The 26,200-nt window shown below is 34.2% G+C and overlaps 1 protein-coding gene across 6 annotated transcripts in view; it reads right to left on the bottom strand.

Annotated features, from left to right (window-relative positions):
• Nucleotides 1-1,061: 1,061 nt before the first annotated feature.
• The window catches only part of LOC141507811 (polypeptide N-acetylgalactosaminyltransferase 3-like), a 40,686-nt gene continuing 15,547 nt past the window's right edge, over nt 1,062-26,200 (bottom strand). For 3 of the 6 annotated variants that reach the window (XM_074215807.1, XM_074215803.1, XM_074215806.1), the window contains exons 2-5: nt 13,036-13,654; nt 3,957-4,129; nt 1,377-1,526; nt 1,063-1,269 (exon numbers count right to left, since the gene is read on the bottom strand). In XM_074215807.1, the coding sequence (XP_074071908.1) occupies nt 1,229-1,269; nt 1,377-1,526; nt 3,957-4,129; nt 13,036-13,544 (873 nt within the window). In that variant the 5' untranslated portion in view covers nt 13,545-13,654 and the 3' untranslated portion in view covers nt 1,063-1,228. Of the gene's footprint in view, nt 1,527-3,956; nt 4,130-13,035; nt 13,655-19,125; nt 21,648-26,200 lie in introns of those variants that run through there. The other 3 variants (XM_074215804.1, XM_074215805.1, XM_074215808.1) reach the window with 3 other exon arrangements.

Genomic DNA, 26,200 nt, shown 5'->3' with positions numbered 1-26,200 from the left:
GAGGGAGTCTCACCATTTCTTTAGGAGTTAGTTCATCCTTCCTGATATTCTTCAAATGATGTACTCTTGCCACATTGTAACACCATAATTCAATCTGGATTCAACACTTTCTGTTGTTTAACTTTAGCAAACAGAAGCAGGGATGATACAAAGAAACTCTTTAAATTCTAAGGAATGGGAGCTCTTCTATTAGTTCTTATAGAATCTGTCCTTATATGAATGAATTTGTATTTCTAATATGTCATAGGACTAGAATACAATAGATACTTAAAAATGTTTGTTAGTTTATTAGTTATTAGTTTATTAGGCAATATCACTAATTTATTCTTTGATTAGTGATGGGGGAATGAAATGGGGGGGAAAATTGTAAAACTCAAAATAAATAAAATCTTTTTAAAAAAAGAGTGGGGGCTAGGTGGCACAGTGAATACAGCACCCACCTTGGAGTCAGGAGTACCTGGGTTCAAATCCGACCTCAGACACTTAATAATTACCTAGCCGTGTGGCCTTGGGAAAGCCACTTAACCCCATTGCCTTGAAAAATCTTTAAAAAAAAGACAATAAAACAAACAAAAAAGAATGAGATAGTTCTTGACCTCAAAGAGCATACATTCAGTGCCTGTAAACAAAATTGATGGTTTTAATTTTCTGGGCTTTGATTTCCTCTTTTGTAAATTGAAGGGTAAGACATAAGGTTCTCTAAGATATCTTCCAACTCAAAAAATCTGATTCCACGGCCCAATGACCTAGCAAGTTGTGTGCCTATTTCATAAGTTATTCTATTTGAAAACTGTAAAATCTTGTCAGATACACCTAAAAACACAACTTCAGTGCACTTAAGCAGGAAGAGGAAGGTGGTTGGATGACCACATGCCCAGCACAAATTAGCTGTGAAGTAAAGATGAAGTCTACTCTATCAGTTTTGGCAGTTGTGACTCTGGAATCCCTCCCTGCTTGTTTCTGGCTCACAAACCTTATTGACTTTATTAACAATACAAACAGAGTATCATGTAAAGTCATTGATAGAAAAGTTTCTTTGAAGGTTTTAAAAATCTTTAAAATATTACAAAGGATTTATTATCTTCTGAAGAATGTGCATCTAAAAATGAAAACTCATTAGTAGAAAAGACTAGTTATTGCTGGATAGTAGCAGGTTCAAACACTGTATAAGAGCTCCATATGACAGAGTGGTAGCTCACACCCTTAGCTAGTCATGGGTGCAAAGTTGTCATCTTCCTAAAGAAAAGTCAAGAAGGCCAGTCGGTGTGCCTAAAAAAAAAGGCCAAAGTTAAACAATTTTTGTAAAAAGAATTTAAAGAAAAAGCAGATTCTCTTTAAAATTTATAATATTAGGAGACCTAATTACAGTTACTTACAGTGGGAATCTAAAAAGGTGAGTGTTTCAGCAGTTGCCACTGATGCTCCTAGCAACCGGGCATTGATGAGACCTTGTCTTTCTTTTTGTCGGACAACTTTTACTATTTGAAACTGCTTAACATATTCATCTAGTTTACCATGCAAATATTCTGTAAGAAAAACATTCTAGTTTAATTTTAAGAATTTAATTTCCTATTCAACATCTAGAAGTAAAATATACTATACATATATATATATATATATATATATACAATTGTTAAAAATATAAACAGTATATCAAATGAAAACAAAAACAATGCAAACAAAAAAACAGTGCTGAGACACTGCTTTAGTAGACAGTTATAGTCCTCCAAATCAAGCAAAATAGATGGTTTAATCTCCAATTTAACCTTTCATGACTGAATAGAAATCAACTCTGTCAAAAATGCTAGTACCACAAACACACAAAATGCTTATCTTCCACATGTCATATAGATTAATGACTCTAAAGGTTTTTGAAAAAAAGGGGGGCTAGAAATAGGATGAATGGATGTTAAGTGGGGACAGAAGCATTTAGAGGTCAAGGGATTTTACTAAGTGACAAATGAAACATATTTGTATTTAAAGAAGCAAATTCTAATAAATCTTTTTTAAAAAGTGAAGTGAAAACAGGAGTCTTAGAGAAAAAGGATGAATATAAGAATCTGAAATGACCTAGTGATTTTCCCAACTGACAAAGGAATCAGAGATAAGGTTCTCTGGGAATATGGCCTCCCAGAAAGTAACTACCTAGATTTGTTGTCAGAAGACTTATTAAAACTGAATAACTTATTACTGACTTGGAGACTTACAAAATGGAAATTTTCCAAGCTATAATTATCATGAATGTAGATGTTAATTAAGGCTAAGGAAATATGAGGCTATATGTCTATTATAGAAACTTGTAATTCCAAACTAAGTGAGATGCATTTTGAATACAAACTGGAACAAGTAATGGGAAAAGCCAAGAAGTCAATTAAATGTGGTCACTATTTGTAAAACATTTGTCCAATTGCTCATATACAGTTCACAGTTAATTCTTGATTACTTATAAATGCTACGTGTGGTCTTCCTATATTAGTTCACAGTTTTCACAATTGCCTCAATGATATATGAAAATAATATGCAGAAGACAAATGTATATTCACATATGTATACATGCATCAAATTTATACATCAATCACTAGAAAAGACAATAAAGTTGATTATTTAAAACACGGGGATGAGATTCTCAGATTAATTGAATAGAAAAGTAAGCCTATGTAAAGTTCTCTAAATAGATTAGAACTAGTTCTCAAAAATATAAATGGAAATAAAACTTGTCAAGAAAACACAATCATAGGTGTCTTTTGCTTTAACAATGTAAGAATTTACAAATGGATATATTACATGCATTTAAAGGTATATTTTTTTTCCTTTATTCATTTATTTTTGAGGAGGCTAGTATTCCCTATCTCAATTTGAAATTTCAGGTCACTCACAGGCCTGATCCCAGTACTGAATGGTGTCAAGGGCTTTGATTTGCTATGTTTCTAACCTTGGCTGGTTGCCCCCTCCTTAGGCAATCTTATTCCCCTCCTATTCCCCAATCCGCACTTCTAGGGGTTTGTAATATGGTACTAGACTTGTTGCAGACACCCAACAGCTTATCCTTACTACTGAGTTCCCTAACCTGAGTGATCTTAACAACATCAGAATCAGACTCCTTAGCATCAGTAATTGCAGGCATTTGCCACCACTTTTTGACTATTTTTTTAAAGAAACCACAGCAATTTTCTTTTCACAAAAGTACTCTTCTCCAATGTTTAAAAAAGAATCACCATTAGAAAATTTAGATTTCAATGCAACACTTCAATTCATTTTCTCTTAATCCAAAGTCAACACTATTTACTTGGTTATTTATAAATGTCTTCTTTGTCATATACTGCTGTTAAATTCTCGTATTATTCTTTTATTTTAATGTTTTCATAACTTATATCCCTAACTAGATTACACAATCAAACAGAGAGTAGGGATAGTAACTTATACTTCTTTCCCAGCACCCAGGAATTATTTTATTGAACATGTCTTCAATATTAATTGAGAGATTTTTAGAGTTGAAAAGAATTTTAGAGATCATTTAATCTGATAATTGTTTATAAATATTTGAAGAAGCTAAGAAGGGAGAAGACTTAAAGGTCTCCTAAAAGTGTCCAAGTTCATCGATTGCATAAAGTAAGGTTCACCCATCTATAATTTAGACAAAAGGTTAGACTAACCCTCCAAAATTATTTATTCCCACAGGTATTATTTAGAAATCTGGACAGAAGGTAATATTTGCCAAATTGATTTTTTTTCAAAATATTGAATTCATGGTGAGGAAACATTACAATTTTACTTTAGCTTTTAAAAATATTCCCATTGTTAACTCCCACTGATCTCAGCTTTTCTTCAAGACAGGTCATCTAAAGGAGGACAGCAAGTCTCTGAGAAGACAGATTGATAAGTGGATAATTGTTCCTAAATAGATTTTAGCTAACCCCACACAATCTTATAAAGGATAATCTAATTTTTTTCCTTACCATCCTCACTGGCATCATCAACCAAAATGATTTCTTTCAGCAGTATGGCTGGTGAAGAATAAAGTACACTGTGGACTGTCCTAAGCAGAGTAGACCATGCTTCATTGTGAAAAATTATTATGACACTTGTGGTAGGCAAAGGAGGACAGCGTTTAAATTTTTGCTCAATACATCTGGAAGTTAAAAAATAGTCTAAGTTACAGATTTCACATAATTTTTAACACTACTTACAACAACATTAGGTTTTTTCCTTTTATAAACCTCTCTGAGGCTTGCAATTACAGGTGCTGAATATTTTATTACATCTGTTATAATGAAAACATCATTAAAAAACTCATTTAGGAAGGACTTTTTGCCCAAGAAAATACCAAATCCATTAAAAGACAACTCAACAGTGTACTAGGTAAGTACAAAGTAACACACACACACACACACACACACACACACTGTAACTTCAGTTAGCATAGCAATTACATATCTAATATTTCTTATGGTAAAATAATTTATAGATATAATCTGAATATTAATAATTCTTCCCCTCAAAACAACCTGATTTACTCCTTCATTTAACCTCTAAATTTATAACATATTGTTAACCACTTTATTCAATTAAATTCTCAGAATACAATATTCCTGAAAAAAGTTAGTTGTTAAAATTTTATTTTGCAAGTTGACACTAGTTTGACACTAGTAAAGTTACTCACCTTATGATCTAGTAAAAAGAAAAAACCTGATTTTCTCAAAATGGCCTTATCATATCAAAAAAATACTCATCCAAACCAAAATTCTCAACAAAGCAGATCACTACTAACTGCTTACCTAAAACACAAATCTCCCCCACAACATAACTGATAGATAAATGGTCCACAATAAATTCTATCAACACGATTCCCAAATCTGCATATACTGACAGTCATCATTTCTCTCTCAAGTTTCAGTTCTCCATCCCCAACTACCTTTGGGACATCTCCACCTGGATTTTTCATAGGCATATCAAAAATTCAACATATTCAAAACAAAACTGATCTCTCTCTTCTTTCCTATACCCCACTCTCTTTCTAACTTCTTTATTCTCTTGATGGCATCACCATTCTTCTAACCAACTAGGCAATGTAGGAGTCATTCAAGTTTTCATTTGCCCTAAATTAACTGCCAAATTTGTCAAGTACCCCATCAACAGTACCTCTCACATCTGTCTTCTGAATTTCCCCACCAAAATCACACCCACACACAAACCTGATTAATCCTAAGATAAATATTACTGCCAAACTTATTTCTAAAGTTCAAGTCTGACCACGCTACTCCCTTCTCGGAAAGCTTCAATGGTACATTTGAAACAGAAGAAGGGGTAACACTTTGACACAGAAATATCACTGCTAGGACTCTATGTCAAAGAGATTTTTTTAAAAAAGGAAAAGGACCGATATGCACAAAAATATTTATAGCAGCTCTTTTTAAGATGGCAAAGAATTGGAAATTTCAGGAATGCCTGTCAGTTGAGGAATGGCTGAACAAGTTGTGGTATATGATTGTGACAGAATACAATTGTGCTATAAGAAATTATGAGCAGAATGATTTCAGAAAAACTTAGAAAGGCATATGAGGTGGTACAAAGTGAAATGAATAGAACCAGAACGTTGTACACAGTAACAGGAACATTGTATGGTGATTGCCTGTGAAAGGATTAGCTATTTTCAGCAATACCATATCCAAGAAGGTCTTGATGATTAAAAAAAAGCTAGTCACTTCCAGAGAATTGATGGAACCTAATGTGGAATGAAACATACTATTTTGTGTGTGTGTGTGTGTGTGTGTGTGTGTGTGAGAGTCTGTGTTCTCTTTGACTATTGCTAATGTGAAAGTATGTTTTTCATGACTGTACTATACATATATATAATCTATATTAAATTGCTTGTTTTTTCAATTTAAGAATGAACAGGATGAGGAAGGGAGAGAATTGGGACTTAAATTTTTAAAAAATGAATATTAAAAAATTTTTCTTATAATTTATAAAAATATACAAATTCAAATTTTTTAAATAAAAGAAGTAGGGGTGGATGGGAAGTAAAAAAAGGAAAGAAACATTCCTGGAAGCTATGGATATCAGAAAAGGCCTTATGCATACCATGGATCTTTAACTGAACCTATAAGGAAGTCAAGAATTCCAAGATAGTAGCTAAAGGCATCCCAAAATTAAACACTGCAATACTCTTCATGAAAGCAAAGAACTGGAAACAAAGAAGGTGCTCATTAACTGAGGAAAAATTTAAAAGAAACTTGCACTATGTGATAGCAAAGGAATATTATTGTATAGTAAGAAATGAGGAATTCAAATAAACATGGAAATGATTTGAATAAGTGGATGTGGAGTAAAATTAAATAGAACAAAGATAAATACACAATGACTACAGCAATGCAAATGTAAAGCTAACAAAGGAAGTTGAAGCTGAAGCAAATGAAAAGTCAATTAAGATCTTAGACAAATTTAAAATTATCTTTCCTCTTAAGCCAAAGGAATACCTAAAGCAGAATATTATATACATTTTCAGATGTGGTCACTACACAAGAATTTTTGAGTTAAATTTTCCTTTATTTTAAGGTGTTTGATTAGTGAGGACTGGGGCTAAAGTCATTATATAAAGACATAGCAATAAAATCTGTCCCTGATAAGTTATGGGGTAACCCAATCTGTCTTTTTGGATACTTCCCGTTTTCTTTTTATAGGAATCATTCACGATTACATCATGAAGATGTAGTTCTTGAGGACCTGTCATCCCTTTTTTGAGCCAGTTGTGCTTTAAGATTCTAAAACGATGGAACCCTACATAATTTCTCTCTCTGAAATCTTTGAAATATGGGGAACTGTGGTTGAATTCTAACATGATCTAGCATTGTGGTGCATTATTCCCAAGGTTTCTACTCTCTTTTTCAAAAGTCAGTATCTCAGGGTCCAGCTAGGTGGTACAATGGATAGAGCACCAGCCCTAGAGTCAGGAGTATCTGAGTTCAAATCTGAACTCAGACACTTAATAATGACCTAGCTGTGCGGCCTTGGGCAAGCCACTTAACCCCATTGCCTTGCAAAACCCTAAAAAAAAAGTCAGTATCTTTGACTCAGACTAGTTATCCCATGTCTATTTTCTCTAACATGAGGGACAGACTTATCAACAATGCACACAAGAATTTATCAAAAGCTCTGCCTTTAAAAGAGATCCCTCCAGCAGTGTTCAGAAAATTCAGGCTTGTAATCTTAACTAAATTTAGCCCCTGTTCCAGATCATTATCAGGAACATGCATTCACTCCTTTTGTCTGAATAGTCTGTATGTTCTTATCAACTTCTCATTCTTTTAATTTAACCTAATGATCAATAGTTAAAACATCTATTACAAATTAAATATGCTAGTTTATAATTTCTTTAAAAGAAACCAGTCAAGTTGAATAGCTGGGTAGAGAAATAGAGAAACCATACAGTATCATAACCTAAAGAATCTTCTTTTTAAAGAAAAAACTAGCTTTACAAACATCCAAGGACATCAAAGTCAAAAATACCAAAGATTTTTCCATTTTGATCCCTCCCTTGATATTTTCCTACCTTCAATGGATGCTACTTCAATACATATGTTATTCATGTTATAAGACTATATTAACTGTCTTTTTTTTTTTGGCAACTGGATCCTGTCTGAATCCTGAGTTATATAAAAGTCTAGCATGATCCTTTTTTCTGTTTATTGTCTCAGTAGAGGCAATTAGGTGGTGCAGTAGATAGAGCACTGGCCTTGGATTCAGGAGGATAGGAGTTCGAATCTGGATCTGACTCTTATAAACTATGTGACCTTGGACAAGTCACTTAACCCTGATTGCCCTGCATCCAGGGCCATCTCCAGTCATCCAGATGCATATCTGCCCACTGGACTCAGATGGCTCTGGAGCAGAAAGTGAAGCTGATGACTTAGTACAGCACCTCCTCACTCAAATCCAATTCATAGGTTTGTCATGGTATCACCTCCCTGATGTGGTCTTCCTCAAAATGAAGGATAAACCTTCTCAGGATGAGACAAGTATACCTCAGTTTATAACCAAGCAGAAAAAGTTCTCTCCTGATTCTAGCTAAATTCTAAAGCAACTCGAGGTACTTTGAAACATATAAACTGTTTATTTTCAAGCTATGTCATATGGTAAATTTTTCAAGCTACGTTTGATAGCAATTTTTTTTTTAATAGGAGGATAAGGATAGGAATTAGGATGTGATTTGACTGGTGCAGGAGACTTTCAGGTGAGGAAAATCCCCTTAACAGAGTATATTATACCTTCTCAGCAACTTAATGACTTAGGGAAATACCAAGGGCATCAAGAAAGTAAGTGACTTACCTAAGGTCACATGATCAGTCAGAGAATGATTTATATATATATACATGTATATACATATATATATATACATATATATATACACACACACACACACATATATATACACACACAAAGCTTCTATGTACAAAAGGTAGGACCAAGTTTCCCAGACTCTGATGCAGTTCTCCATCCACTACTCTAGGCTGTCTCTGATATAAGGAAATAATAATGGCACTTGGAAGGCTGAGGATTTGTAGGGAATAAAATGAAGCATTACTGGGAGGTAAGGTGGATAGATCTGAAAAAGCACTGAAGGAAATTAATTACTAGCAAATTAAATACTTATCAAATTCATAGATTCATAAAGTTGGAAAGGATAACTAAAAATCATTGAAGAGAAAAAAGATTCTGAATAAGATAGTACATTGTACTAAATCTGAGCTGATGAAATTTAACAGGAATAAATGTGAATGCTTAAACTTGGATTTAAGAAAAAAATTAACCTTAAAAGTATAAGAAGACATATGATTAGGCAGCAGTCTGAAAAATAGCTAAGTATTTAATCAACTAAGTGCTGATATGAATCCAACAGTAAGAAATGGTAGCTAAGAAGACTGTTGGCTTACACTAAATTAAAATAAGCAGAGTCCCTAACTAGGGACAAGAGGGCAACTAAGTGGCACAGTAGATAAGAGTGCTGCACTAGGGTAAGGAATATTCCTCTTCCTGAGTTCAAATCTAGCCTCAGACACTTACTAGGTCTGTGACCCTGGGCAAATCACTTAATGCTATTTGCCTCAGTTTCCTCATTTGTTAAATGAACTGGAAAAGAAATGGCAGATCACTTAGTATTTTTGCCAGAAAAATACAATTTGGGGTTGCAGAGTTAGATACAACTGAACAATAACAAGGACTAGGGAAGAAATAATCCTTTTATAAACCCAGATCCAGTCAGATGATGTCTGGAATACTGCAAACTCCAGATGGACAACATTTTGGAAGGATGCTGAAAAGGCAAAAGGTATCCTAAGGAAAGCAACCAGAATGAGAAAAAAAAATCTTGAATTCATACTTTATAAGAACTGAGAAAAACTGGAATCTTTAGTCTGAAGAACATATTCAGGAGGAATACGATAGCAACTTTTGAGTTATTTGAAAGGTTAATACATGGAAGAAGAATTAAACTTCTGCTTCTTGGAATCAGATAGCAGAAGTAGGAGCAATGCTTGGAAGCAAGAATGAGAGAACTTTAGACTTGGAATAAGGAAAAAAACTTCTCAACAATTAGGAGTTATCTATAAGTGGAAGAAGATGCCATAGAAACCTATGGATTTCCTCCCTACCCCCTCCTTCCTTTATGCTAAGTCTTAAAGTAAAAACTGAATAATTATTTGTGGGTATGTAGTATGTGGCATTTTAATTCAGGTATGGTTTGGACTTCTGAGCTTCCTTCCAATTTATATTCTGGATTTGAGATAGAAGTGTGGTGCCCAAAATGAATATTTCTCTTCTCTTTCTTATTTAAACTATAATTTAAAAATGTTTCTCCTAAATCAAGGACTCAGCCTATTTAAATACAGAATACATGACTATGATCATGAAAAACAAGATTAACAAATACAAACCTGATTTCTAGTATGGCACATGGAAAACACAAGCAATAAAATATGTGAAAATTACCTAAAGTTCCATAATAAATATTTTCAGGGAAAATATTTTTAAAGTCTGGCATTTTTATTGTCTTCTCTATTCAAAGTAGTATTCAAAAAAGGGGGGAGGCAGTAATGCTGAGGGTTTTTAAACTACAGTTCCTCTTATATATAACTCATTCTTACAATTATAAGCAAAGATGTGGAGAAATTCTTGAGAATAACAAACATGAACATTTAAACCTGTTTTTCTGTAGGTATCCTACAATTTTCTCTTTTGGACAAGTTTTAGCTAGACTTTTGAGGGTTAAGCCTGTAGCTTCTAAATTCAAGGCAGAAGATGAATATACAAGCATCACAGTCAATATTATCATAGAATTTCACTGTAGAATCTCCAATCAACTTACACAATTTTCATTCAACAATTAGTACGAGAAACTTTAAAAAAACATTTTAAAGAGATGATTAGACAACAGTTTGAGAAAGAGCTAAGTATTTAATCAATTAAGTATTGATATGAATTAACAGTAAGAAATGGTAGCTAAGAAAACTGTTGGCTTACACTAAATTAAAATAAGCAGTATCCATTTAAAGTGATAAAACCATTTAAAATGATTAAACTAAAATAATGAAATTTGTTTATCCCCCAAACTGGGATGGGAACTTTTAACTCTAAGTTTTTAATAGGATCTGAATATACCTATTTTTCTAAGGGTCCAGAGGGTAAGAGTTAAGAAAAGCAATTATTCAAATGGATATTAGTGCTCACAATTTGTCATTTTTCACTTGTGTTGACTTCAAAGTTAAAAAAAAACAACCAAGAAATTAAATCAAGTTAGTCCTCAGCAATTTGAGGCTTTTAGATAACTATGTTTTTAAGTAATAAGGAATTCTTAAGTTACTTAATGATTAGGAGCAACTAAAGTTAATGTTTCTTCTTCTATAGAGGACTGAAAATGGGATTTCTCAATGCTGAGTTGGAATTAAGTCTATCTTGAATAAAAACCAAATTGTGATGAAAAGCAAAAATTCATAACGATGGTTTTGTGGAACAATTTTTCTTTCAAGCATTAACCCCAAATCAACATAATGAAACATGAATGCCTTCCTACTGCAGGAATCAATTCTGTATTCCATAAACATACAATATACATACATGTGTTTAGATACATGTATTTATGTAGGTATGTTTATGAAAAAGAGAAAGAAGGTTGAGAGTGAGAGCACTTAGAAAAACTGGGTATTTTGAGAAGTATATTTCAGTTGCTTTATTATTAGGAAAAGTTGATAGAGCCCCTTATATCAAAAGTAAAATATTCTACAGCTGTTCTTTCATTTCATTATGTTCCTATAAGAATTATACTAATTTACTTAAAATCACATAGAAGAGACTAGACAGTCAAAAAAAAAAAAGAAACCCATCCTGTCAACTTCAGTTTCAGTATAATCTGGCTTAATCAGGGAAATCTTAATCATCTTGGCAGAAAAGACAAGGATAGTTAGACACCCCCCCCCATTCCCCTCACTGCAACCTATTAAGCTACCAAAAGTGAATACTGTTAAAACAGGAAAGGCAAGGGTGTCTATGTTGTTTGCTTATGTTTTATACTTATCATGTACCCTTAAAATCAAGTTATACTGATAACAATGGTTTTTGCTAATAATTCTTTAGTTTACTATTAACCTTTAATATCACCTCATGTAAAAAATTATAATTAATTTATAACTAGAGAGAAAATGACAAGAGTTATACACTCCATTCAAACTACTCCATATAAGGTAAGCCATACAAAATTAATTTAATAAATCTTATTAGATAGTAAAGATGAAAAATAACTTTTAAGTTCTAAGCATTCACTGGTACAAAAGGAAGTAGATTTTTAAGAAATGGTATAATGGCTTTCAATTCCTAGAAGGCAGAACTCTGGTGGAAATAACTATTCTAGGATGCCTTTAAATAAGTCAACCAGCAAAATATTTGGGCATTTTATTAAATTACAAAGTATCTTAGTATTATTCCTATAGAATTTTTAAAAATGTCTTTCTATTAGTTTAGTTATACTTAACACCTTTATTTCAATATTCTTCTGAGGTAGGAAGGTATGTCTCCCCTTTACATATTATGTAAGAAATATGCATGAAATGTTTCACCTGTGTTCACACTACATAGACATGTTCATATTAGAACTAGAAGAAACATTATATACAGTGTGGATATGTTTCTATACATTTTATAAAACACATATTTATATACATACCCATACACTGAAAGACTTAACCGACTGTTTCTATCTCTAATATGAGTTGTGCCATTTATATGCATGGAGTGCATTCAGGTTTGTAAAAGTATTTTATGCACATTAAAACTTACTTGAAAATATAAGCATTTATTATTGTCATTATTATTAGTATTTGTCTCAGTTCCAATAATCTTTGAACAAGCTAGACCTAGAATTTAGTTTTAATTTCTAGGTCATATGTACCTGACTTTCCCCAAAAGCCCATGAGTGAATTGACCTGGAGTTGGGAAATCCTGAGTTCAAATTCATCCTTTAGACATTTGCTAGCTGTGTGACCCTGGGCAAGTCACTTAACTTTTATTTCAGATTCCTCAATTGTAATTTAGGGGAAAATAATAGCCCTTACCTCTCATAGTTGTCAAAATAAAATGAAATAGTATTTTAAAAATGTTTTGAAAACCTTAAAGCACTATATAAATGCTAGTTAATAATAATAATAATAATTATTATTATTATTGACTTGAAGTCAGGAAAACCTAGCTTTGAATTTCACCTAAGACACTTGCTAGCCAAAGTAAATAGCTTGTCCTTTCCAAGCCTCAATCTCCTGTTCCATAAAACAGGAAAAGGGAGGGAGCTTATTCATTAAGCTCTAAATCTTCAACACTGTGACACCACCATTTGTAATAACAGCAAAAACAAAATTACTTATATACTGAAATTAAAGTTATTTTTCAAAATGTTGCCTTCAGACTTCAGCTGAGATACCTAGGTACTGATCTAAATACACTAACACTGTTGTAAACATAAGACGATGGGTAGGCAGGTGGTCTTCCACATACTCAGGAGGTCGAGTGTCTGGTCCAAGATCTCGGTGCAATGAAATCCGGTCACTAACAAAAGCATTAAAACAATGTTTGGCTTCCCCATTCTCTTTTTCCTTTTGTTCTTCGGGGCTTAAATTGTCCGGCTTGAATGGTTTCCCAGAAGCACCAGGGGCTTTGGAGTCTTGAGGTGGGCGATCTAAAAAAGGCTTCAGTTCTGCTGCTGTGTAATATCCTTGCAAACATGGTCTATCCCCAGCAGCATTATTTTGTCTAACAGGAGCTCTTATCTGCATTTTGGGCATCACATCTTTAATATTGTTCACAGCTTCTATCATTAGATTAAACATCTTGTTTTTGTTTTTTTCGATCCCTGATATATCTTTGGAATCTTGAACGCTTACTTCTCTTTGCATTAAAATCAAAAACACCATAAAGAAAAAAATCACTGCACCAAACTTCCAGAATTTTCTGTGGTGAAAAAGTTTTTTACAGAATAGTTTTATCAGTAGTCTTACGTGAGCCATTCTGACATTAACAGTTTGTCACTTGAAAAATAACAGTTATAACTTCCTCTATTACTTGTATTCTTTATCATAGATTTGCTTGCCAAAAAGGTTTCTTGAAAAAGTAATACCTAGAAAGAACAACAGGCTGCATTAGTACAAAAGTAAACCAAAGACAGATGAGGACGCACACCATCACCATCACCACCACCACCACCACCAATGACTTACACTGGAAAGAATTAGATACATAAAATTACAGGGGGCCCCTCCTAATAATCATCTGTGTTTTGTTATGTGTGTGTGTGTATATACATATATGTGTGTATATATATATATATGTATATATATATATATATATATATACATATATATATATATATATATATATGTACCCCCCAGCATAGAATCCAATTGGGCTAATTAGTGTCTGTCTGTGTCTGTCTGTTTGTCTGTCTCTCTCTCTCTACACACACACACACACACACACACACACACACACACACACACATTCACAACTCTGAGAGGTGGGGCTATTATTTCCATTTCACAACTGAGAAAACTGAGAAAGAAAGACTTACGCAGGGTCACACAGCTAGTAAGTGTCTTTTAAGGATGGATTTGAACTCAGGTTTTCCTAATTCCAAGTCACTCACCCATAGGTTTTTGGGGAAAATCAGGGATATATAGCCTAGAAACTGAGAGACTACATTCTAGGTCTAAGTTGCTCTTAAGTTTTTAGAACTGGAAGGAATAATAACAATGATAATACTACATAATAAAAGTAATGTATCAACCAGCTCCCACTTCACCATGATCAGGAGTATACTTTAAAGTTGACACATTTAATACTATGTTCTAATCATAATTAACAAGTAAAGATATTCTAATCTGTCTTTATAAATCTGTCTATTCTTTTTTTCTCTTTTTTAGGATTTTGCAAGGCAAATGGGGTTAAGTGACTTGCCCAAGGTCACACAGCTAGGTGATTATTAAGTGTCTGGGGCTGGATTTGAACTCAAGTACTCCTGACTCCAGGGCCTGTGCCCTATTCACTGAGCCACCTAGCCACCCTCTGCCTATTCTTTAAAGCAGTAATATAGATATTTGTATTCATAACACTTTCAAAGCCTGACACAATATAGAAAGATGAGAAAAGCAAATTCAATGATCATGGGTCCTCTCTATACTCAATAAACAGTCATGGTCCTATATTGCTCTTAAAATAAAATATAAACTCTTCTCTATAGCTTTCAATGCCTTCAATGTCAACCAGGTCTGGAATATGGAAGCCTAATCTTTCTGAATTCAAATCTGTTCTCAGATACCTACTCTCTGTATAAGCCTGGCCAAGTCACCTGTTTGTCTGTTTTCTCAGCTATAAAATAGACTGGAGAAGGAAATGGCCAACCACTCCAGCATCTTTGCCAAGAAACCCCCAAAATGGGGTCACAAAGAACTGGACACAATTGAAATGACTTAACAATAACAGTAACCTGGTCCTGACCAATCATTCCAGTCTCAATGGAAATTACTTTCTCTTCTAAATTCTGTAATCCAATCAAACTAGACTTCTCTCTAGTCTTCACAGGGATCTCCTCATCTCCCTATCTGTGTCCTTTCCAGAAAGCATTCCCTCCTTACTTCTGCATCAAAAAACACTTCATAAAATACAGCTCAAACACCATCTTTTTTTTGACACCTTTCTAGATCTTCCCAACTGCAAGATCCCTTCCTCCTGTGCTACTTTGTATTCATTTGTATTTATTACTTTATATGCTCATCTGTACTTGTTTCTCCTATTAGAATGTAGTCTTTGGACTTATGGCAATATATTGGACTAGGTAGGCAATGAATAAATACTTAAGGGGTTTTAAAATTTTTTTAGAATTATTGTTTTTAGTGGATGTAAACATTATATAGGTAAGTATTTCTTAAAAAGTGAGTATGAGCTTTTCAGAAACTTATTACGAACAAATTGGCTTAGGTCAAACAGGTCTATTACCACAATAGGCTTGGGTCAAAACAAGATTATTACCACCTGTCAAGATGAATATGATGAATTCCTGATTGCAGGAATAGATGTTTATAGAATACATGTAATGACCACTATTCCACTAGGGAGCAAACCTGGGAAGGAAGAAAGCCAATGATAAGCCTGTTCTGGATCATCTGGACAGGAAAACTAGAGACATTTTGTTAGTTGCTAGAGATAGCTCATGAGAAGAGAGGAGAGGGCTGCAGTCAGGTCTAACCAGCTCTAGTTAATTTTAAAATTTTCAATGTATATAAAATTTATAACTAGGAATTTGGAAAACTACAAATCAGGCTTTGATTTATTGTTTTATTGTCTGTATCAACTTTAAAAAAATGATGGAGAAAGTATTAAAATACATTTTAACCTTAAAAGTACTGTATGTTTATATTTCCTCCCAAAGAGACAGTTTTTAAAAAAACACTAAGCAGCATACCTCTGCATAAAAACTATCATAAATAACAAAACAATAACAAAACTCCAACTGACAGACAAGATGAAAATCTACCTTCATGTCTTACATTAACTTTTAGGGAAATATTTTAAAAATTCAATTCAATAAACATTAAGAACCTTACATGAAGCACCACAATTCCTACCTCTAATCATTTTTCACTCAATTTCCCTTGTCTGGAATTCTCTTTTCATTTCTGCCTCCTGACCTCATCAATTCTCAGTAAAAGGTTCTACTATAAGAAGCCTTTCCCATACTCCTTAATTCTAGCATCTTCCCTTTGTTAATTATCCCCATTTCCCCTTCCTCCTCTGCATCTCTCCGATTCTTTCATAGTTGTTTTTAAGTTGTTTACCTCATTAGACTGTGATTTCCTTGAGTGTGAGTCCTGAGACTGTGAAAACCTAGAATTGGTTTTGTTTCTATCTCCCTGGCTTAGCACAATCCTGGCACATTGTCAGCACTTGATGTTTGTTGGCTGATTTACTGTGCTAGGAACAGTGATAAGCAAAAGTAAAAAAGTATGAATAAAACATTATCTATGACATCAAGAAGTTCAGTTTACTAGAAAAGATAAAAACAGGCAAACAAATAAGCATTATGTGAAAATAAAATAAGTTCATAAAAGAGAGAGAAATACAGTTCTGAGAGGTCTGATGGATGCATTCTTCTGACTGTGAGAATCTGAATGTTTATGGAGATTTGTAACTGTCAAAGTGCAGTTGAGAAAGAGGAATCAAATTGTACATGATACTGTGACCCCTAGTAGGGCAGTTTTAAGTTCTGTTAAAAAGCTTTTTCCAAGTGTAGTAATTTTCTACTACTTTTCATTAGTGATACAGTGAGAAAGGGAACAAATATTTATTAAATGCCAACTATGATCAGACACTGTGAAATGTGTTTTAAAATATCATTTCATTTAATTATCAAAAGGCAGGTGTTAACATGAACCCTATTTTACAGTTAGTAAGGCAGAGTCATACATTTAAAGTAACTAAAATCAAATGTGAACTTAATTCTTCCTTACTCCAGACTCTGCACGCTCCTCACTGGGCAAATTTATCTGCCTCTGCATTACAGAATCACTACTTCATATCAAGCAAAACTGTAGTCAAATTACATAGAACCTAAATTATGCCAGGCTAATATTTTATCATGGAGGAAATAAAAAGACAGAGAAGGTTTTTGAATGAAAGTGGGACATGATCTGAACTTTGTCCTATCCAAGTGTTTGGGGAAGAGAGGAGGGAAGGAGGCAAAGACAGAGAGAGAGAGAGAGATGAAGTTTGTGGATTTCAAATGGGAAAGAAGTTGAGACCTCGAATGCTGAAGAAGTAAGATATTTAGATATAGATATAGACATATGCTTAGGCAAACACCAATTTTGCTGATTTTCAGTTTTCTTGTCTACAAAATGAAAGGATCAATCCAGTTGTCCTCTATATACTATATATACGTAATATAATAACAAAATCTGCTAGTTTAGAGACTCAATATGGTACAGAGGACTTTCTAGAGCTGTTTCCCCCAAATACTGACAATGTGTAACATCAGTGGTAAGTTACATTTACATCAAGGATGTTAAAAACATGGGTTTTCTATTGATATAGTAAATAAAACTCAGGATAAATCAAAAGACTATCCACCACTGAAAAACCTAAGGGCAAATGAAAGCCAGATGAAGTTGGCATAAGATAATGACCAAAAAGGATTTAACTTTCAGAGAAGGGCCAAAGACTAGAAGTAATGCAAAGGAGGCACTAGATCACTACAATTGTGTAGTATTATAAAAAATGAAAAATGTTCTGTAGCCAACTCTTTATTCCTATTTCATCCAATTTTTATAGATGGTGAAATTGAGTCTAAGAGCAATCCAGCAACTTAGCCAAGTTCATACAGTGGGTAGCTGACTAAAGGAACTGGATTCAAATTGTGTTTCTGTTTTACTACCACCTTTGTGAACTCAGGCAAACACCAACTTTGATGATTATCAATTTTCTTGTCTACAAAATGAAAGGATCAATCCAGTTAGTATAGTACTTTCCGTTCAAAATTCTATGTTCTTTCACTCCTATGCCTAGGTCTGAGGTAGGCAATTTGTAATATTCTCAGAATAGTATTTTGTCAAAAGTTGTATTGTGCTTCACCTAAATAGATACATACGTTTATCTATAAGCACATCACCTCAAACAATAAGCATGTATATGTCTACCATGTGCCAAGTTCTTCACTTACAAAAAAAAAAAAAGGCAAAAACAAGGTCCTCTCCTAAGGAACTCACATTCTTTTCTATTAATTTCATTGGACATTTTTCAATTAAGAGGCATTTATTTTCTCTCACTCTCATCTCCTCCCATCTTCATACCCATGGAAGAAAAAAATGGAGAAAAATTATTTTTTTAACAAATATATTTAGTGAAGCAAAATAAGTTTCTATATAAGTTATGTCAAAAATATATGTCTTATTCTGCATCTGGAGTCCATTATCTCTTTCAAGAGGTGTTTCAGTTTCAGTTCTTTATTATTATGGTTGGATCAGAATTTCCAGTGCTTTCAAAGTTGTCTTTATGTGTTTGTTACTGCATATGTTGTTCTATCATTGTTTATTTTACTATGTATCAGTTCAAGAGTTTCTCTGAAACTATCCCAATTTATCATTTCCTATGGCATAATAGGAAATTACAATCAATATATCATAATTTGTTGATCAACTTCCCTAATTGATGGCTACCTTTCCAATTCTTTGTCACCACAAAAAAAAGTGCTGCTATAAATAATATTGCACAAATGGGTCTGTTTCCTCTTTCTTTGTTCTTTCAAGGAACTCACATTATAATGGTGTGGAGGAAGAGCAACCTTCAAGGAACTATGTTCAAACAAGACAGAGGAAAGTTAGTAAAAGGAAAGCAATCTCAGAGGATATGCCCTAGAGTGGGGTGGGGAGGATGGGAGACCATGTCCTTAACAGTGTGAGTAGGAAGTTAAGGCTTTGTCCTGGGTCATCTTCTTTTGTCCCTCTATATTATTTCACTAGATGGAGAAGGGATTAGAGTACTGGTTTTAGAGTCAGGAGGACAAGAGTTTGAATCCAGCTTCACACACTTGATACTCACTGTGTTTTCAGGCAAGTTATTTACCTCTATTGCCATCTCCAGTCATCCTGATTCATATCTGGCCACTGGATCCAGATGACTCTGGAGGAGAGAAAGTGAGGCTGGTGACTTAGCACATCAGCCCCCTCATTCAAATCCAATTCATGTTCTTGTCATGGCAGCACCTCCCTGATGTCAAGGTCTTCTTCAAGAATGAAGGACAACATCATCATCACCATCACACTATTTCACCTGTTGAAGTCATTGCTTCCCATGGTTTCAATTATAATCAATTTTCAAATGACTCTCAGATCTACTTTTCTTTTCTTAGGTTTTTTTTTTGCAAGGCAATGGGGTTAAGTGGCTTGCCCAAGGCCACACAGCTAGGTAATTATTAAGCGTTTGAGGCTGGATTTGAACTCAGGTACTCCTGACTCCAGGGCCGGTGTTCTATCCACTGTGCCACCTAGCCGCTCCTCAGATCTACTTTGCCAGCACAATTTAGCTGAACATCCAGCCTCATGTTTCCAAATGCTTTTTAGAAATCTTAAACTGGACGTCCTATAAAGACCGTAATGTCAAAGGGTCCAAAACCAAACTCATTATGTGTTCTGATCCTTCACTCTTGAAGAAGACCATGTCATCAGGGAGATGATGCTATGACAAGCACATGAATTGGATTTGAATGAGAGGGGTACTGGGCTAAGTCACCAGCCTCACTGTATCCTCCAGGGTCATCTGTATTAAGTGACTTGCCCCTAGGGTCACACAGCTAGTATCAAGAAGCTAGGTGACTCAGTGGATAGAGCACCAGCCCTGGAGTCAGGAGGACCTGAGTTCAATTCTGGTCTCAGATACTTAATATTTAATAAGTTGTGTCAAGAGGACACTATTCTTATTAAACTATTTGACTTTGGGCAAGTCACTTAACACCACTGCCTTGCAAAAAAGCAAACAAGAAAAAAAGGAATAAAGAACTCATTATCTTTTCCCCTAAACCCTCTACCTCTACCTAACTTCCCAAATACTCTCAAGGGAGCTACCATACTTCTAGTTAACCAGATTGGAACCTGGATGTCATCCTTGACTCCTCTCTCCAATCTGTTGTTAAATTCTGTACTTATTACTCACTACAATCCATCTCCACTTATCTGTATATGTCATCTTCCTAAAGCAAATAATTTTACTTTTAAAGCTCTTAATAATTTGGTCCCCTTTTAGTCTTATCCTTTACTCTCTACTCTCCCTCCATATCCTCTGCAATCCAATAACATGGATCTCTTTGCCCACAATACTCCATCTACCAAATGAATGTTTTCATTGGCTGTAATCCATGCCTGGAAGACTTTTCCTCATCTCCACCTCCTGGCTTCTATGTGTCAGCTTAAGTTTCATGTTCCAAAGAAGCCTTGACTAATCCTTCTTAATCTTAGTGCTTTCCCTCTGAGACTACTCTCTTCCCCAATTTTATATATATCTCTATATCTCTATATATGTATATATACTGTTTTTACACAATTATTTTCATGTTGACCCCTTTATTAGACTACAAGTTCCTTGAAAGCGGTAGATCTGTGTTTTTATTTGATTTGCCTTTGTATCACCAGAGCTTAGCACATAGTAGGACTAGTTAACTAAAAGGGATGGTATATGACTATAGGATGGTAATTAGTGAGTATGGGAGAATTAAGTGAAATTGTTTTTAAGGATAAGATAATGTGTGTTATGTGGCAAGGAAAGAATCAGCAGATGGAGACAGAAGACTTAAGAATTTAAGCATAAAAGAGTCAATTTGCTCTTCTAAACCTATAATTTCATCAGGGCAGATACTATCACCATCAATGCAAATTAGTAGCTCTATTGTAACTTATACTTTTAAAGATATTCCAGGAGTACTGTAAGGATAAGCAACTTACTATTAGTGATATAACAAATGTACATAAGATAAAGGATCTGAACTGTGGTCTTCCTCAATGCAAAGCTGACTCTAATCACTGTACCACATTTTCTCTCACATGAAGCTACACTCTTTTCTACAATTAATACAAAAGCTATTTTGTATCATCCTTATATTGGCTTGTAAATGATAATTTAGTCTGTTCTATAATTTATTTTTACTTAATTTTTTCAAAGCACTTTACAAATGTTACCTCAATTTGTACCTACAACTACCCTGAAAAGTAGATATTATTATCCTCATTTTACAGATGAAGAAATTGAGGCAAAGCGAGGTCAAGGAATTTGTTCGGAATCATACAGCTAGTTCATATCTGAGGCTGAATTTAATTCTTCCTGACTCCCAGTCTAGCCATTCTCTTTTCTATATAACCTAGTTCCCATCATCTATCAACCAAGCATTTATTGGACATTGCACTCCATGTCTTGTAGACATCTCAAATTTACCATAACCAAAATGTAACTCCTTTTAATCCTAAAACACATCCCTCTTTGAAGTTTTGCTACTTTAAAAAATATTTATTTTTCCAATTATGTACAAAGATAGCTATTTTCAATCATTTTTGTAAGGTTTTAAGTTTCACATTTTTCTCCCTCCCCTCCCTCTCCCCTTCCCCATGACAGAAAGTAATCTATTATAGGTTAGACACATATGGAAGTTTTGCTATTTTTAACAAGGGCATTATCACCCTTCAAATAACCTAGATATTTTACAACCTCATGGTAATCTTTGATACCTCGTTTTCCCTCCACTCACATATCCAATAAATAGCCATTTTTGGTCAATTTTACTTCAATAATACTTCTCATATCCATTCCCTTCTCGTCACTCATAAAGCCACCACACCCTCATGTAAATTCCATGCAAAGAGAAATTGTTTTATTTATTATATTTGTACCCCACACACACATAATAGGGCACTTGATCATTATTTGCTCTTCTCCTTCCTGGATTCCTTATTCATTTCTCTGCTTCCAGTTTCTCTCCTTTATATTCCATTTTCCACAAAATTATCAAAGTGATTTTCTAAAATGTACAGATGACTGTTTACTACATAAAAATCTGATCTTATCATAAACCCTGATTTCAGTGGTTCCCTATTATCACTAAGCCCAAATACAAATTTCTATTTGACAAATCCTTCATGATCTGGCTCCAGGTTATCTAACTATATTACACCCCTTCCCAAATTATAGGATTCATCCATTCTGCCCTACCATATATATCTCCATGCTTTTGCATTACCTTCCCTCTAGACTTGGAATGTACTCCCTCCTTTCCTTCGCCTACTAGAATCTCTAGTCTTTTTCAAAATCTAGTTCAAATGTCACTTTGTATATTAAGCTTTCCTGAACCTATAATGTCACCAGTGCAGAAACTCTTTACTAATACAAATTAGCAATTCTCTCTCAGCTGCTAGGGCAGTTAAGTGGCACAGTGAATAAAGTGTCAGACCTGGAGTCAGGAAGACTACTCTTCCTGCGTTCAAATCTGGCTTCAGACACTGTGTGACCCTGGGCAGACATTAACTTAATATTATTTGATTTAGTTTTCTCATCTTTAAAATGAGCTAGAGAAGGAAATGGCAAAACTCTCCAGTATCTTTGTCCAGAAAATTCCAAATGGGGTCTCAAGGAGTTAGGCATGACTGAAATAGGGATGAGCAAATAAAAACTCCAGTTGATATTCCTTCCAAATATTACCTTGTATTTATTTTGCATGTATATATATATATATATGTATATGCATATACATACATACATACATACATATATATATATATATATATATTATTTCCCCTGAAAGAATATAAGTTTCCCAAGAGAAGGACTGTTTCTTTTCTGTCTTTTTGTTCTCAGTACCTACCATAATCCCTGGATCTTAATAAGTAAGTTTTTAATAAGTGCTTGGTTGATTTTCATTCACTTTTTATGTTAATATAAGATTAAAAACCCAATCCACTGTTTCTAAACCTTTGCTCTGCTATAATATGGCCTAGAAACTCAAGAGGGTCCAGAGAACTTTCTAGGGTTCTCTCCCTCTAAAGGCTTATCAGATGAGACTATATTCACTTTGGAATGTGGTTAGAGAGGGCTCTAATAGAATGAGTAATGAACCTGGTTAAGCCAAAGAATGTAAACAACAGATGAATGGGGACATACCCCTAATAGGGTATCCCAGCAGAGGTGCTTTGCCTTAGGAAAGGGAAAAAGAACATGAAAGTTCTAAATCTAGCTTCTAGAAAGTTAGAGATTGATTGTTAAGTATGGATTTGTAACATGTGTTTAGCTAATTCTCCGGACAATACTGCTTTTTTTTTTCAGCTAGACTATCTATATGGGTTCTTAAAGAATGTGAAAGAGAGTTCACAAAACCAAAATCTCCAAAAAAGGCCAGCTTCCATTATACCCAAAGAGCAAGAAAACTGCATACCCTTTGATCTAGTAACACCACTACTAGAACTATATCCTAAAGAGATCATAAAAAAGAGAAAAGGACCCACATGTACAAAAATATAGTTCTTTTAGTGGTGGCAAAGAATTGGGAATTGTGGGGATGCCCATTTATTGGAGAATTGGATGTACAAACTGTGGTACATGGAATGTTATTGTTCTTTAAGAAATGATGAGCAGGCAGATTTCAGAAAAACCTGAAAAAACTGATGCTGAGTGAAGTGAGCAGAACTAGGAGAACAGTGTGCATAGAAAAATCAACACTGTTTTATGGTCAACTATGATAGACTTAACTTTTCTCAGCAATGCAATGATCCAAGACAATCCTAAAGACTCATGATGTAAAATGTCATACACATTAAAAGAAAAAGATATGGCATTCTGAATGCAGATCGTAGCATGTCATTTTCTTCCTTCCTTCCTTCCTTCCTTGAAAGGCAATGAATGGGGTTAAGTGACTTGCCCACAGTCACACAGCTAGGTAATTATTAAGTGTCTGAGTCTGCATCTGAACTCAGGTCCTCCTGACTCTAGAGCTGGTGCTCTATCCACTGTGCCACCTAGCTTATCCCCATTTTCATTTTGTCTTTGTTTTTTCTTTCTCATGGCTTTTTCCCTTTTGTTCTGATTCTTCTTTCACAACACAAGTAATGTGAAAATACATTTAACCTCATTATACATGTATAACCTATATCAGATTGTCTGCTGTCTTGGGAAGGGGAGAGGAAAAGAAGAAAAATTTGGAAATAAAATCTTATAAAAATGAATATTAAAGATTATATTTACATGTAATTAGGAAAAAATAAAATGCTTTCCAGTACAAAAGAAAGTCAGTTTCCAGGCAGATTTTAAAGCTGATTGGAAGAAATGTAATGTCAAACAACAGGCTCATCTCAAAACTGTAGTAGCTAAACTATGGATATTTGATGACTGAGCACTGAATGATTATTTTGATGCATTTTCTCAAAAAGGTTTCTTCAAATCCATGCAAACTTGACAACTGTAAACTATAAAAGGCCATACATAAAAAGGATCAGAGGTATAGCTTGCCATATTTTTTTTTTTAGGTTTTTGCAAGGCAGATGGGGTTAAGTGGCTTGCCCAAGGCCACACAGATAGGTAATTATTAAGTGTCTGAGACTGGATTTGAATCCAGGTACTCCTGACTCCAGGGCCGGTGCTTTATCCACTACGCCACCTAGCTGCCCCTTGCCATATTTTAATGCACATATGGTAAAATTAGATGTTAGAATCCTTTTTATTCTAAAAAGAGATACTAATTTGTGTCCCAATTTTTTTTACCATATTAGCAAGAATTTCAAACCATGAATAAAATAGTCTTGCCAGTTCCACTGCAATACTATGGCGATTTTGTAAAAATTATTTAAAAGTAGCATCTTGCATCCCCACTATCCAGCCAGAAGTTCTTAAATGTTCCTGAACATTTTTTTTTTTGTTTTGACAACTATATTTCCATATAAATGGTTTCATTGGTTCTCCTTTGTATTTTATTTTATGCATTTAAAAACTGTGACATTGTTAAGTAGTCCATGATACATACTTACATAGAGAAAAGATTAAGAACTGATCTGGTATCCCAACCTCCCTCATTTCTCTAAAATGAGGCCCTTCAGACTTGGGAAGTAGTTGCTGCTATAGCTATTATTTGCAGCAAAAATAAGTTGTTGTCCTGAATTTATTTTTAATATAGTTCCTCTGAGAATTTGAAAGTAAATCAAAAGGTAAACTCCTACTCTGAGAAACTGAAAAGACAATAATGATCCTAAACAACAAATAATGAATGAGTCATACCTCTTTTCTCCAAATAAAGGGAGCGGAGAGGTATACTATGAACAATATTGTCACTCAGTTACTATTGGGAATGTTTTGGCTTAACAATTTTTTTTTTACTAGAAGGTAAAGTTCAAGTGGGCTGGAGCAAGAAATAATGATAAATTACAAGAATATAGAACCCAAAATTCAAAGTTCAATGGATTAATTACATGGTTTCATGCAATACAGGGGATATACACACTGGCTTAGTTTACACTCACTACCTAGTTAAAGTATGGCTTACAAAATATAAAACTCTACTAGACAAGAGGTGGTCAACTACAAATGAAAATCAGAGTCCAGATTAATAAAAATAAAATACTGTGGATCATATTCATTGGAGCTTTGCCAGACTCCCATAATATTATCATCTGGATTTCTTAATTTAATTTAAAAGCCTTGACCTGCTAATAAAATCTTAAGTATGTGGGCAGAAATTTTATTAAGTGCCCCAAATCTCCCTCTGAAAGTGTTTGGGGGAGTGACAGGAAGTAATTTCTCCTTGCATTGGGGTTAAATTTCATGGTGACTTAATTATGTGATTTGTTAGTTTTTTGATTATAGCTGTGGCCCTGCATTTAGAACACCACTTTCATCCCCAAGAAGAAAATGGTTCAAGGATGGCATATTCTATGGAAGAAATACAACTATTATTGCATTGCAAGCTGGAGTTAGAAGTAGGGAGAGAGGGAGAGGCAGAAATATTACAAAGGGAATTCTTAACCCAGTTTTTAACAATCCAGTATTTCTATGGACCATTGGAAAAAAGACCAACAGCTAGCTATCAGTAAGATTTGTACAAAAGTCTCCTGTTTCCAAAACACAGGCAGAATAGGATGGTCTCTTGGGTAGT

This window comes from Macrotis lagotis, chromosome 1 (assembly GCF_037893015.1).
Source record: "Macrotis lagotis isolate mMagLag1 chromosome 1, bilby.v1.9.chrom.fasta, whole genome shotgun sequence".
NCBI classification, from domain to species: Eukaryota; Metazoa; Chordata; class Mammalia; order Peramelemorphia; family Peramelidae; genus Macrotis; species Macrotis lagotis.
This window is presented reverse-complemented; position numbering and strand designations above follow the sequence as displayed.